Here is a 14974-nt window from a genome sequence, read left to right on the forward strand (position 1 = left end):
TTCTGGTGCAAAAATTCAAGCAGTTCAGCTTGGTTTGATGGCTTGTGATCATCCATCTTCCTCTTGATCATATTCCAGAGGTTTTATAATTTGGTAAAATCAAGGAAAAACAATCATCATTAAGTGGTCTCTTATTTTTTTCCAGAGCTGTATATCAGCTATTATTTACATTCTGGCTTATGGCTAAATATATTAGTGTTGGAAACAGTTGGAAACCTATGATTTTTTAATACATTTCAATTAGTTTGCAGACAATCTTTACAATTATTACAATTGTTCAAACTAATTCACATGATTCTAAATATATCATTATAAAAACCTTTTTCGGTATAACTGTCACACTTGTTTCTTCTAGTAATTCTCTATGTCTTCTCTATATATTCTTTATATTATTAGAAATTCTCTTATATTCTAATAATATCTTTGTGATAACACTGCACAGAAATATGGTCCAAACATTTCCTGAACCTGCAGAATATGTCCTTTTGATTGCATCTTATCATGAGCTTATATGTGACTCACATCCTGAGTTGTGGGGCTATGAAAAAGTGTTTTAATTGCAGGGCTATATGTGAACTCAGTCCCCACACATACAAGTGAATAAGTGTCCATTGGTCAGTTTCACAAGGTCCACCAATTACAGATGGGAAGCAGATGATGGACACCCAAATCTACTAGTTAGACATGTCAGGAAGCAGAAGATGAGTTTCTCAACTGCATTGTATTATCGTAAAGATATTAATAGTAACATTGTGAAACATCAAATTTGAGACTGCGGCATTTTCACTTTATACATTTTTGTTGAGCATAAAATAACAAAAGAATGTGATTTTTTTTATTGCTTTTTTATGCATTCATATTTTTTTCTTATTTTAATTTTTAATTTGTTTAATTTATTTTTGTTTAATTATTATTTTTTTTATTTTGTTTAATGTTTTATATTTTCATTCTTGTTCTTAGTTCTATTATTCATTTAATCACTTCTTATCATTTTTAACATTTTACTTTACTTTTACTATTATCTTTTTAGTTATCTTGTATTTTATGCATTTTTTTACTTTTATGGGTCAAATTTGTTTTTTTTATGGTATTTTAGAATTTTCTGTTTTACATATATATTTTTATTAAATGTTGATTTAAAATTAGTACTTTTAAATTTATTTTTTACTATTTTATTTCTTATTATTTCTAAATGATAATTAAATGTTATAAATGCTCGGCAAAACATTGTAAATGAGGGTCACCCTCAATGTTTTTCCCGAGTGAAAATAAAGGTTGGTTGATTGATTCATTGATAATACAAATAAGTTGCCATTTAAGGTATCTGACCCTGCACTTACCTGGAACATCACCCACAAGGACAAGAACTATTTTTAAACAAACCTTTTCTGTTCACTATCTGTGAGCCTCTCAGTCAGGGAGATAAAAATGTGAAAGAAAGCAATTCATACAATACCTCAACCACTTCATAACTGTGAATATAAAAAAGGGTTCTAGCACATGGAAAGATTGACTTGTTTTTTCTCGCAGTGTGACGGCATCATCTTGGACCTCAGCAGCACGTCTCTGGAGGGCATCGCTGTGCTCAATATCCCCAGCATGCATGGCGGCTCCAACCTGTGGGGCGAAACCAAAAGGAGACGCAACTATAACCGCATGAGCAAGAAAGTACCAGAGAGGATGCCTGCCACCACTGTCACTGATGCCAAGGAGCTCAAATTCTGCGTGCAGGGTAAGTCAGGCCCTGGAAACAACATTATTACTGTGTGTGAGAGCATATGAGGACATGTTGTTATATCCTGCTGAAAACAGAATAGCAGGAAAAAAACAGTTTTAAGTCATTTAAGTATTGTGGTTGAAAGAAACATTACAGTGAGAAATCTATAATGTTCTTTATTTTATTAAAGCTTTTTTTTTAACATATTTCCCTAATAGCAGACAGATTCTTGTTTGGTCTCAGTGTATATAGGTTATAAAAAAACCATAGTGTTAATTTTGTCAATGTGGATTGTTTTTAAACATTTCTTTTTATTTCATGAACATTAAAAATTAAACAGTAAGATGAAGAAAACATTTCCTGCAGAGATGAGCCCTTCCTGCTGGTTTGTGTCCTACAATTCTGAACAAATCAGCCCTTTGCTTCCTCCGAATCAAAAATGGGTAAAAAATGGGAAATGGGTAACTACAAAGGACACTGCAGAGAAGCTGTGGTTTGAAAGGGCTATTAAATCAAATAGTTTTAACGTCATATCACTGTAACAGAGGTGTACAGATGACTGAAAAACATAGGTTACACTGTAGATAGTTAGTTAGATGTTTATATTGCTATTTATTGCTATTTAAATATTTGAATAATATGTCATTCCAAAAATATGTGACAAGGAGAGTGGGAGAAGAGTGGGAGAGCAGCGTGTCTGTAAAGTAAAGTTCAGATTGCAACGTGATTTTGTAAGAAGAGGAGATGTTATATCTCATAATTAGAAAGAAAAGAAAAATTTTGATTTGTTCAGCAGCCTGACGGCCTAGGGGAAGAAGCTGTCTCAGAACCGTCTAGCCTTGGACTTCATGCCTCTTTTACTTCCTGCTGCTTGGCAGCTATAAGTAGCTAGGATTGTTAAAACACTTTGACATTTCCGAAATCTTATAAAACTGAATTTAAGAATCTAATTTTAAATAAACTATTTAATAATTACTGACAGAAACCCAATATCTGCAAAACAAATACAACCCTGAAAAAAAATAAAAGACCACTTAAAATTATGGGTTTCTTTGATTTTACCAAATTGAGAACCTGTGGAATATAATCAAGAGGAAGATGGATGATCACAAGCCATCAAACTGAGCTGAACTGCTTGAATTTTTGCACCAGGAGTGGCATAAAGTTATCCAAAAGCAGTGTGTAAGACTGGTGGAGGAGAACATGCCAAGATGCATGAAATCTGTAATTAAAAACCAGGGTTATTTCACCAAATTCACTCTTACAAAATGTATAATTTGGGAGAAATGTTGTCTGTAGTTTATAGAATAAAACAACAATGATCATTTTATTCAAACATGTACCTATAAATAGCAAAAACAGAGAAACTGATTCAGAAACTGAAGTGTTCTCTTATTTTTTTTTTTTACCAGAGCCATAAAATGTGAAAGCTAAAATGTGTCAGTGGCTGGTCATTTTGACTGAAGGTTCCAAGGCTCTGTTGGCCACACCCCACAACTGACGCCTAATTGGACAGCCCAAGATGTCCCCTTGATAGTATATTAGGACTAAAGCAGATTGCATTAATGCTTCCCAGACCAGTGTCCACTACAAAGGGGACAAAAAATTAATTTCCATGTCTTCTCATGTTATAAGGGAGGCTTTAGTCCAGTAGCTCTCTTAAAACACATCTCCTACTCCTCAGCTGCTGGAAGGCATTTGAGATAATAAGTGGTTTAGTGGAAAACAGATTTCCAGTCCAGCGAAAAGCTGATGTTTCTTTCCATGGAGTGGAGAGAAGCTTGCCATTTGGAGCTGCTTAATGTGCAGTATCACTAGTGGCTACACTGACTCGCTGATTGTGAGGATAGCGGCAGATAGCTCTTCGGCTGCTTTAATGAGTGAACTTAGCTTGTGCACAACTCTTCTCCGCCACTCACTAGTCTCACTGGGTTTGAGACTTTCCTTCATTAGCGTTACGGGCTTAATGAGGGCATGCAGGGCTGTTAGCAATGTTAATCGTTATTTAGGGATCTGGGCCAGAGGCTGGCTGACAGTAACAAGCCACAGCTTCTCTCATTGTCACAGATGCTGGCGTCCCTAGCACATTTAGCGTACTCCAGGGAGACTGTTGCTGTAGACGCCATTTTAAAACTTTAAAGGCCCTTTCACACACAGAATACCACTTCTTAGGATGTAAAAGACTGACATAATTTTTAACACAGCAGAACATTCAGAATCTGACACTTTTTTTGTCTTCTGGCCTCTGTAATTGGGGCTTAAAATATATGGGTTGGTTTTCCGGATGGTTATTGAGCTTAATTATGGAGTGTATTTTACTTTTAATGGAAAATCACATGTAACATTACAGTGCAAGTGCAAGATTAGACTTAATCCTTGTCTGGAGTACCCCTTAAAGTTCTTATAGCTAAATTACCATTCTTTTATTTTTTTCTGCTTACTGTCAGCTTTCTCTCCCTTACACAAAGGCTATTTAGCAAGAGAATCTATAGTTCACAGCTTTTTGAGCTAGCTGAAATGCTCCTATACAAACTATAAATATATCTACATAAAGCTTTTGTAACAGCCCTGATTCTAGACTGCTTTTCTTGGGGAGTGGCATGTTGATAGTTATATTTTTAAAGCAAGGGCTAGTGATACTGGCTGAAATTGATATATGAAGTAGAGAAAACATTGCATTATAGGGTTTCCTACAGTGAAAAATTAATGGAATGTAACATTCATAAAATACATGCAGAGGGGTTTCAAGTTAAGTCCGTGTTAGGACTAAGATACTAAGTTAATATCTTGCTTAACAGATACTTGCTTAACACTACTACAGCTAGTACTACAAGTTAAGCAATAGAAGGGCTACAAGCCAGTAACACTGAGCAACAAATCACCACAGTTTAGAAAACATTACATTGTGGAAGTCAGTTTAAACTGGAAGAAGTGTTCAATTGACCCTTTTATATCCCTGCCTCTCATGTTCACACTGAAAGGACCTGTAGTACTAAATCAGAACATCTCTGAACGAACTTTATTCTCCAAACAGTCTGCCGCTTTTATTTGACTCAAAGAGCCAATCAGAAATAAGCAAGGAATTATCTTTACAGTGCACAGCAAAATGCGTTTTCGTGATTGGTTCAGGGAAATGTTTTAGAGATAATAAAAAAAAACTGGCCCTGCTCTGTAAAGAACATGCTGTTATCCCCCAGCACTTCAGCTCTGCTCCCCTATATATTTTCTTATAAGCTTTTGTGTTCTGCTCTGAGCAACATCATCTTGTCTGCTGTTGTCGTCATGTCCCTTTGAATGGTCAGCAACAGTTACAACATAGGTCTGTTAACCAACAAAGCTCTGATTTTAATGCAAGTATTTGTCCATAGAATAGTTGCTTAAATTGTTGCTTGTTTTTAAAACTTAAAACTTGATTCGATATGAGAGCGCCTTATAAAGGGTCGACTATACAGTAGATGACAGCTGTAACTTGCATAAGATTGACATCTTAACTTCACCTCTGCATGTCCCTCTGAGGAAACTGACACCTCAACCCCTTTCCTTATTCACTCAAACTGGACTTCCTCAAACACACCCGATATCCTCAATCCATCACTATTCTATTTTCACTTCTTCTTCTTCTTCTCCGTCTCTCTCTCTCTCTCTCTCTCTCTCTCTCTCTCTCTCTCTCTCTCTCTCTCTCTCTTGCTGACTTCATTCCTGTTTTTCTTCTCTTCAGTAAGGCCCGGGGGTCTCCATGGTAACAGAATTCATGTGAGTTCAGTCACTAATGTACAGAGGAGGAGTGGGGTGGGGGGTGGAAGGGGAGGGGTGGTTGGCGGGGGTGCTGTTGCCAGTGGTGTGACTCATATCAATAATCTTTAACTGCCCTACAGGCAGCAATACTCAATCCAGCACATAATGCAGCACGTAGAAGGACAGACTGCAGCGCTGCCTTCACGTCCCCCTGCTCAGGCTTTCATTCCAGCCTCTGACTATCAGCTTTTTAATAGTGCTGCGCTGGCAGAAAACTGCAGGCCCACCACTGTACTTACAACTGACAAAATAAAAGGGCGTCAGGTTGATTGCCACATACAGCTTTGTATGAGAATGATCTCATCTTTGATGGTCATTCCTGGAACTGAACAATTCACAGCTATTTACAGAATGAACAGTATGAACAGGTTGTTTTCTCAGGCTCATGTTGTGTGAATGACATGCGGTGGGTTTTCTCTGTTATGAAAGATTTTCTGATATGAACATACAGTACATACACTGAAAAATCTTTTCTATACAAACTAATAAACATTACACTGTTGGTAAGATGTGTGTACTTTATATACTAACAAAAAACGCTGCACTGACAAAAGCATCATAATGATTGTAGTCTTTTAAACAGTGTTTTTGACATCCTGTAGTGAACATGTACACCAATGTGTCTTCACACTTGTCATATTGTTTAGATATCGCTCTTCACAGACCACTGGCTATTGAGTAATTGAAAGCTCTGAGGTGAGGGTTGCTGCATTTGTACACAACATCAAGAGCATGCTTTCCTTAAGCACACTCAAAAAAAGCATAGGGTAGAAAAAAGATTAACAGGCTAACAACTGTAAAACTGTGTGACGAGAGAGTGTTGCACTGTTCCACTTTGCAGAATTGCTTACATAAACATTATCTTACTGAAAGAATCATATGAAAGAAAGATTCCTTGTTATCTTTTCACAAACCTCAATGTATTGATGTACGCTACAGAACGTCTAAAGCAGCCAGAGGAGTTTGGATCAACATAGGTCAAAAGAATTGGTCCAGTGGGCTAAGCACTCCACTATATTTGGGAGATCGCTGGTTCGAATCCTGATCATGCAGATTGCCATCAGCTGCTGAAGCTGAAGGGTGGGTAGATGGTGCACTTTCCCCTCACCACTCCTATAATGTGATGCTAGTCAGTACAAGGCGTCTGTGAGCTGATGTATCAGAACCGAGTCACTGCGCTTTTCTCCGAGCAGCAATGCTGCATCAGCGGCAGTTCGAAAAGAGGCAGTTCACATGTGTCGGAGGAGGCATGAACTAGTTTTCAGCCTTCTTGTGTTGTGGCATCACTATTGATCGAGGGATATACAGCTGACTAGCAGCTGAATGGGTGGGACCATTCAGACAGCTAAGTTGGGGAGAAAAATGGGAGAAAATTAGAATAAAATTCTAAAAATAGAACTTTTGGCTGCAATTTGAAAATTAAGAAAAGGGCACCTTGCCAGCTGTGAAGCACTTTAGTCACTCCATGATGCTTTGGGTTTGTGCTGCTGCCAGTGGCATTGGCAGTCTTGCATGGGTGGATGAAATAATTGATTTGACAAAATATCTGCAAATTCTGGGTGCAAATCTGTTTAAAGGCTAGACCTGAAAAGAGGATGGTGTCTACAACAGAATACTGGTACAAACATGTCTCAAACCCATGTGGTCTACCTGAAGAGACTGAACTGAAGCTTTTGCAATAGCCCAGAATAACACAGTTGAATTTAATAGAACAGAATTTTGAATATAATTTGAACAAGCTTTTGTGCAAGACAACCCAAGAATATTTCTTCTGTAAAATCTTTAAAAATGAAAAATATTTTAGCTGCTTTTACTATAATGAGTGGTTTCTGGCAAAGGGTATATTACTAAGTGATGATTTTGTAAGGTGTTCAGACTTTAACACAGGCCACTTAATGTGAAATATATAACGGTATGAAAAGCTGAGTAACTGTGCCTAAACTTTACTGTGTGACTTTAAAAATAAAATCTGTATTGTTTTCGTACTTCTGTTTTACACAGAATGTCAGAAGGAAGTGAGAGGAGAGCACTGAGAGAGAAGGCAGTGTGTCAAACAGAGCAGCTCTTAATTGGCTCTTTCTGTTGACTGTTTGTTTTCTGCACTGGTTGCCTGCCTGGGGATGAGATCATGCCTTTAAGTTTCCATTTCACTCTAATGAAATCACTAAGCTTAGACCTTCTTTAACAGAGTTCCTGGCGTGACATTAACTTTCTTTAATGAGCTGTTAATAAGACAAGTGTTAAAAGGGGCTTGGTTTAAACACTGATGTCTCCACTGTTAACAGATACTCTTTGTAATGTTATTACTGCTATATTAAGGAAATTAAAACAGCAATCATACAGCTGACATTGGGCCCTATCATACACCCTGCGCAGGTCACATTGTGATGCTCTTTGCTATCTTTCAGCCCGTCAACAGTCTATTTTCACGCCTTGCTCCTGCACTGTTAAAATCAGAGCATCAGAGTTTAGGAATATATATTTATGCTGATGGGCATGGGGGTCTGGAAGTGAAATGTCTGCAGGTAAATATCTGGCGTGTTTCTATCTATTGATGGTGGGAAATTCAGGTGTGCTACTGACTGATTAAAACCCTGACAACAGTCAACAGTCACCCCCGCTCATTAAACACACACATGGACAGGCTGCAGAGCGCAAACCCGACTTTTACCTTAATATTGCATTTCACTTCAATGAGATGCTGGTGCACCTTCACAGCTGAACATTGCAGGTCAGTGTCCTCTGCTGAGACACACAAAGCACCAAGCTGTTAAGATATAAATGCGACAAAGTCATAGCACACCTGACTCCTAAAAAGGAAAGACACGCCTAAAACACATCCATGATTAATTAAGAGAATTAGTACACGTCTTTTGCACGTTTCGAGCCGTGCAAGGCGCCTTTTTTAAGCCCTCACGATTCCAAAGACATTGACACGCCCTAAATCAAGCTGTGCGATGATTGGTGTAGATCCCTTAAATAGGGCCCGTTATTTCTCTGCTTCTATTGTGTTGTATTTATCTGTGGGTACCATTTTAAATTAAGGTTCCTTCATGAATGTTTTTGAATAGTTTATAAAGAAGTTTATTAATGGTTATTAATTAGGTTGTAAATACTTTTTATACTTTTTTATAAGTTTCTATAAATAGAAAGAGCAGCAGTGAGGTGTCATTTGCCAAATAGTGATTCCTCATTTGTTTATGCTGTCAAATCTCAGATCTTTCTGGAAGCTTATCTTACGTTCTCATTGCCATCAGTCAGCATTAAAATATCTAATAAAATAATACAGAAAGTCAATTTAGTCATTTAATATGATAGTATACACCACAATATGATTACTGAATAAACAAAAAGTATTTTTATGTGCTGTAACTACTTATTAATGATTTGATTTTTTGAAGTATTTACAACCTAAATAATAACATTAAGGATATTCTATTCATAAAGCCTTTATAAAAAAAAAAAGCCTTATTTTTAAGTTGTACTTATCCTTGCGATAAGGTCAACTAGGGGCAGTGCCACTAACCGCGTTGTCTGGTTCCCACATCCCACTGTCATCCCTTTCTCTCTCTCTCTGCCTCTTATTCTCTTTCTCTCAGGCTATCTCGCTCTCTCTCCCTCTGTCTCTCGCTCTCTCTTTTCCTGCATTTGTCACACCCCACCCTTCCCACAAAAGACCCACCACACAGCGATATTTCAGGGCCCAGTGAGGTTCATTGTTACGCATAAACACACACAAACATAGTAGGAACAGTTTGTCTTCTATTTCCTCACTGTTGCACATGACACAAATAGAAGCCAACCGCCCAGCCCAGAAGAGAGCATTGTGGGAATGTAGTGACTCAGTGTCTCTCCACATACGGCAGCTACAACAGCCAAGCTTTCACTTTGAGGAGAGGCTGGCATCTTTAAGAGTGTCTTTAAGAGTGGATATTAATTAAGGATGCTTCTGAACTGAAAGGCAGATCATTTTCCCATGATCTGTGACATCAGACTTGTGTTTGTGGGCCGGCTCTGTGAGAGGAGCTTTGTCTGTGAATGGCATGGGAAACAGAGGTTGGGAAAACAGCGAGTGGTTGGGCAGGCAGGGAGCACGTGAACAGAGTGTGTTTGTAGAGAGGAGTGAATTGGGAGCAATCATGTGACTGAAGTTGTGAAAGCTCAAGCTTGGATGGAAAGAAAAATACTTTTAATTGGTATAGAATCTTCACATTGCAATGTTTGGTGGTCCACACATCATTTAGAAAAAGAATAATTTAAAGTGAGTGTGTCATATAATACATGACAATTTTTAAATATTTGAAATGACAAAACATTTTTTATCATGATAAGGCCTTCAAATTTTGCATTTTTGCTATATAGTATTTTGCATATATATTTAGTAAAGTTAAAAAAAAGTTTTTTTTATTAATTGCTTACGTTCAGTTTGTTTGAATTCATGCAATATATAGACTCTGGAAAAAAATAAGAGACCACTTAGTAATAATGATTGTCTTTGATTTTACCAAATGGAAAACCTCTGGAATATAATTAAGAGGAAGATAGATGATCACAAGCCATCAGACCAAACTTAACTGCTTGGATTTTTGCACCAGGAGTGGCATAAATGTATCCAAAAGCAGTGTGCAAGACTGGTGAAAGAGAACATGTCAAGATGCATGAAAACTGTGATTAAAAAACAGGGTTATTTCACCTAATATTGATTTCTGAACTCTATGAAAACTTTATGAATATGAACTTGTTTTCTTCGCATTAGTTGAGGTTTGAAAGCTCTGCATCTGTTTCGTTGTTTCTGCCAATTTTTCATTTTCTGCAAATAAATGTTGTCCGTAGAATAAAACAACAATGTTAATTTTCTCTACATTTTTTTCCAGAACTGTATATATACTTTTGACACCTTGGTGTGCATGCACTAGGTAGTCTTCACATTTTTAATGTCCCATTATTAATTTTGATATTTTATTAATATTTAATACAAAACAAATTACAACAAAGTTACTTTCAGTATTTTGCCATATTGCCAAGAATATAGTTAGAGAAAAAAACACTAAATTTTGTGATATAATTTTTGGGCCATATGGCCCACCCCTTTTTTGAAGTACTAGCAGTTTAAAAGGTTATAGGAAAGTAAAAGTGGTATTGATGTAAAGAACTCACTTTTGATACTCTGTATTTTTTTGAGGGAGATTGAGTATTTACTTCTTCTTTTTACAAAATATGTTTTGTGTTTAGTAGATCAATCTGATCAATATTAGAACTTTAGATAAAAGTTTAATTCATGTTTAATTAATTAAATTGGATTCAGTTGAGCCAACAAATGTGCAAATGTCAATTTGGAGAAAATAATGCATGAAAATCATGAAACACCAAGGGTTTACCAAAATGTTTTCTAAATTTAATTTAAGATTAGGCACACTTCATTGCCATTACACAGCATGACAACAGAATTCATCTTCTGCATTTAAGCCATCCATATGACTGTACTCAAACACACACACACACACACACACACACACACACACACACACACACGTATAGACAGCCATATCAGATCCTACAGGGCAGTTGGGGGTTGGGTTCATTGCTCAGGGGCGCCTCAGCCATAAATGCCTATCCTAGAAATCAAAGAAGTGAAGTGAAGCAGTGACCTTACAGTTCTCTAACCTTTGGACCACAGCTGCACTGTATATATACAGTATATATGACTCACCATATATATATATAGGAGAGTTCTATAATTACTGACTGAAAACCATCTGTTCCATTGGATATTTTTAGCCCCCTTTCACCCAGTTCTTTAATGTCAGGTCCCCACAGGGCCACCACAGAGCAGGGATTAGGTGCATAGTAGTATAGCGGGACACTGGCATAAAGGTGTTTTAGTGTGTGTTGTGCTGGTATGAGTGAATCAGACACAGCAGTGCTGCTGAAGTTCTTAAACACTGTGTCCGCTCACTGTCCACTCTATTAGACACTGTTACCTAGCTGCTTCAACATGTAGATGTGAAGACAGAGGCAGAAGCTCTGCACAAATTTCTGCACAGTTTGGGTTGGTCGTTGTCTAGTCCTTTATCAGTGACCGTAGAACACTGTTGGCTGGATATTTATGGTCGGTGATCTATTGTCAGCCCAGAAGTGACACTGGTGTGTTTAAAAACTCCAGCAGCACTGCTGTATCTAATGCAGTCATACCAGCACAACACAAACTAACATAAAAGACCGTAGTTTTCACACTATAAGGTGCACCGTATTATAAGGCGCACTATCAATGAATGTCTATTGTCTGGTGGATTATAAGGCGCATTTTAAGAGACACTATTAGTAACTTTTAATTCAGCAGGTCTAGCCACTGTATGGTGGTGGGGGGTAGCTAACTAAGTTAAGTAAAGCTAAGCTAAGTAAACAAAACTGTAATAAGTGTTCATTTACACAGATTTCTCTCCTGAAAACTGTTCACCTGGATTAGTAAAGCTCTTCTGTTTATCTACAGTAAACGTAGATTCCCGAATTTCTCCAGCACTAAAGCTGGAGCATTAGCGGTTTGCTGCTAATGTCGCCAGACAGCGCTACACTGAGGAACCCTGAGTGTTCTGCTAAGACAGGGCAATATTAGCTAGTGGTTCATCCCACGTAGCTTGTTTTAACATGGTAAACACAAAAGCTATATTCCGATATACTCCCCTCTGAACGGAGAAGGATCAAGCACGGTTAGCAGTCAATGCTAACATAGCTCCAACAGTGCTAGCTGGGGTTAGGAGCAGGCTACAGGCCGATATTACTTACCTCTGAACGGGGAAAGAGCTAGCATGGTTAGCAGGCAATGCTAATACAGCTCCAACTGCTAGCCGGGGTTAGCAGCAGGCTACAGGCCGATAATACTCACCTCTGAGCGGGAAAAGAGCTAACATGGTTAGCGGGCAATGCTAATACAGCTCTACACTGAGGAACCCTGAGTGTTCTGGTAAGACAGGGCAATATTAGCTAGTGGTTCATCCCACGTAGCATGTTTTAACATGGTAAACACAAAAGCTATATTCCGATATACTCCCCTCTGAACGGAGAAGGAGCAAGCACGGTTAGCAGTCAATGCTAACATAGCTCCAACAGTGCTAGCTGGGGTTAGGAGCAGGCTACAGGCCGATATTACTCACTTCTGAACGGGGAAAGAGCTAGCACGGTTAGTGGGCAGTGTTAATACTGTTCCAACAGTGCTAGCCGGGGTTAGCAGCAGGCTACAAGCTGACAATACTCACCTCTAAATGGGGAAATAGCATTAGCATTAGCGGCTAATGCTCCTCCAGCCCCGGTGCTGAAGAACTAAACTGAAACTCTTGTATAAAACTGTACTTCAGCGAATGGCTTTACTGCTCCTTACAACCTAACTGGTAAAATTCATACATAAGGTGCACTTATGAGTTTTGGAAAAATTTAAAGATTTTTAGTGCGCCTTATAGTGCAAAAAAAATGCTAAGCAAAAAAACAGACGAACTACAAACTGCTTCTATATAATAACTGCAGCAAATAAAGTGAGTCAGTGACAATAAACGTAGAATCAAGGAGGAGGTGTTAATGTTATGGTTGATTGGTGTGTATCTATTGCAGGTTTTATTTGTTTGTTCAGATCGTGCAGCTCTAGTCTTCTGCATGAATGAATCTGGCTTCCTAATTTAGACCAACCTTAACAGTAACGTAGAGCATGCTCACATGTACGCCCTACTGCTCGTTGTTTATTTCTCTCATGCTGCCTGAGCCACTCTCTCCTCTCTTCTCCTCTGCTGTGACTGTGCTCCGTAAACATGTGAGATAGAGGAGAGAGAGGCGGTTGTGGGGATCTGTCCTCATGCCAAGTTACGGGCCGCCCCCGCACCTCCACCGTGGCTCCTCCACCCTGGCTAGTTCCTCCTGACCATCTGCTATTGCTGTGAGCAGCCTGAGACACAGAGAGCAGAGCTGAGAGATGAGGGAGTCGGAAGCACAACAAATACCTGCTCACCTGGGCCACATGACACAGAGTCCCCCTGCTGAGTTTAGACTGCGATTATTACTGCACTGGACAAGCAGAGGATTAAGCTCAGGGCTTTATAAAGGCCTTTGTTTACTCCCTTAAACTGCAGGACCATTATACTATTCAATTATACTTTTTCAGTGCATCCCAGATAAACTTCATTTTTTGCTGTTTAGTTAAACCAAAATTTATTTTTCCAAGTTTATTCAAAAGCAAATATCAGAAATTATAATGTCATTACATTTAATGAGCGCTTTTTTTCGGGTGTTCATTGGTAAAAAAAAAAAAAAGAGCTATATATCCTGTCATGCAAGCAAAAGCAAAAAAATATAAAATCACCTAACCAATATTGACTTTATTTAGGCCTTTGAAATGAAAAATGAAAAGTTGGGGGCTCCGAGTGGTCCAGCGGGCTAAGCGCTGCCACCATGACCAAGAGATCGCTGGTTCGAATCCTGTTCATGTAGCTTGCCATCGGCTACCGTAGCCCTGAGAGAGTACAATTGGCCTTGTTCTCTCTGGGTGGGTAGATGCCGCTCTCTCTCCAGATCACTCCAAAGGGTGATGTCAGTCAGCACAAGGCATCTGTAAGCTGATGTATCGGAAACCGGGTCGCTGCGCTTTCCTCCGAGTGCGCTGTGATGCTACTTGGCAATACTGCATCAGCAGCAGTTCAAAAAGATGTGGTGGCTAAATTCACATGTATCAGAGGAGGCATGTGCTTCACCGTCCTGGTGTGTTGGGGCAACACTAGTGACAGGGGGAGTCCTAATGAGTGGGTTGGGTAATTGGCCGTGTAAATTGGGGAGAAAATGGGATAAAAATTTGAAATAAAAGCTAATTAAAACTTACCGTAGATTATTTTGTTATTACAGCCCTTTACAATGTATTTGTGCCAGCAGACACTAATAATCCTCAAAATGGGAGCTACTATGAAACTAAAAAACATTAAGTAATAAACATTGTATAGTATTTATACAATATTGTATTTCTTTTTAATTTGTATTATCACTCTTTATATTTCAAGCTAGATCTCTCCATTTCTTTACCATTTACTGTATCCCCATTTTCACTTTTCAAGTAGCAATACTTGAATACTTGTTACCATTCTTCCTTTGAAGGAACCAGATTCACAAAGCATTCTTTGTAGAGCTGAATTAATCGGCCCATAATTACTATTTGTCCTTGAAGCCTGGCTCAGCGCTACTCTTTGGAGCCTGCGTGCTTCTTTATCTTTTGGCATATCTGCGAAGTCAGAGCTGTGCTGTCGGCAGAGCTGATCCCAGAGCAGTTTTTTTTAGACTTCTCACAATAATTTAGACTAATGTTGGTAAAGCTAGCACAAGCATGGTGCAAAAAGGCCAATTCAATATGGGTTGGATTTGCCATCCTCCCTAGAATGTATTCTGCCAAGGTTATGTAAGACGACGTTTGTGTGCTATTCTTAGCTCAGCCTT

At 38.5% G+C, this 14974-nt stretch overlaps 1 protein-coding gene across 4 annotated transcripts in view; it reads left to right on the top strand.

The window, feature by feature from the left end:
• Positions 1–14974, top strand: part of LOC103046181 (diacylglycerol kinase beta) — a 194126-nt gene that overhangs the window by 167313 nt on the left and 11839 nt on the right. For all 4 annotated transcript variants that reach the window (XM_049484968.1, XM_049484967.1, XM_049484970.1 and 1 more), the window contains one exon: positions 1531–1732. In XM_049484968.1, coding sequence (XP_049340925.1) covers positions 1531–1732 — 202 coding nt within the window. The remainder of the gene's footprint in view (positions 1–1530; positions 1733–14974) is intronic.

Source organism: Astyanax mexicanus, chromosome 11 (assembly GCF_023375975.1).
Source record: "Astyanax mexicanus isolate ESR-SI-001 chromosome 11, AstMex3_surface, whole genome shotgun sequence".
Taxonomy (NCBI): domain Eukaryota; kingdom Metazoa; phylum Chordata; class Actinopteri; order Characiformes; family Acestrorhamphidae; genus Astyanax; species Astyanax mexicanus.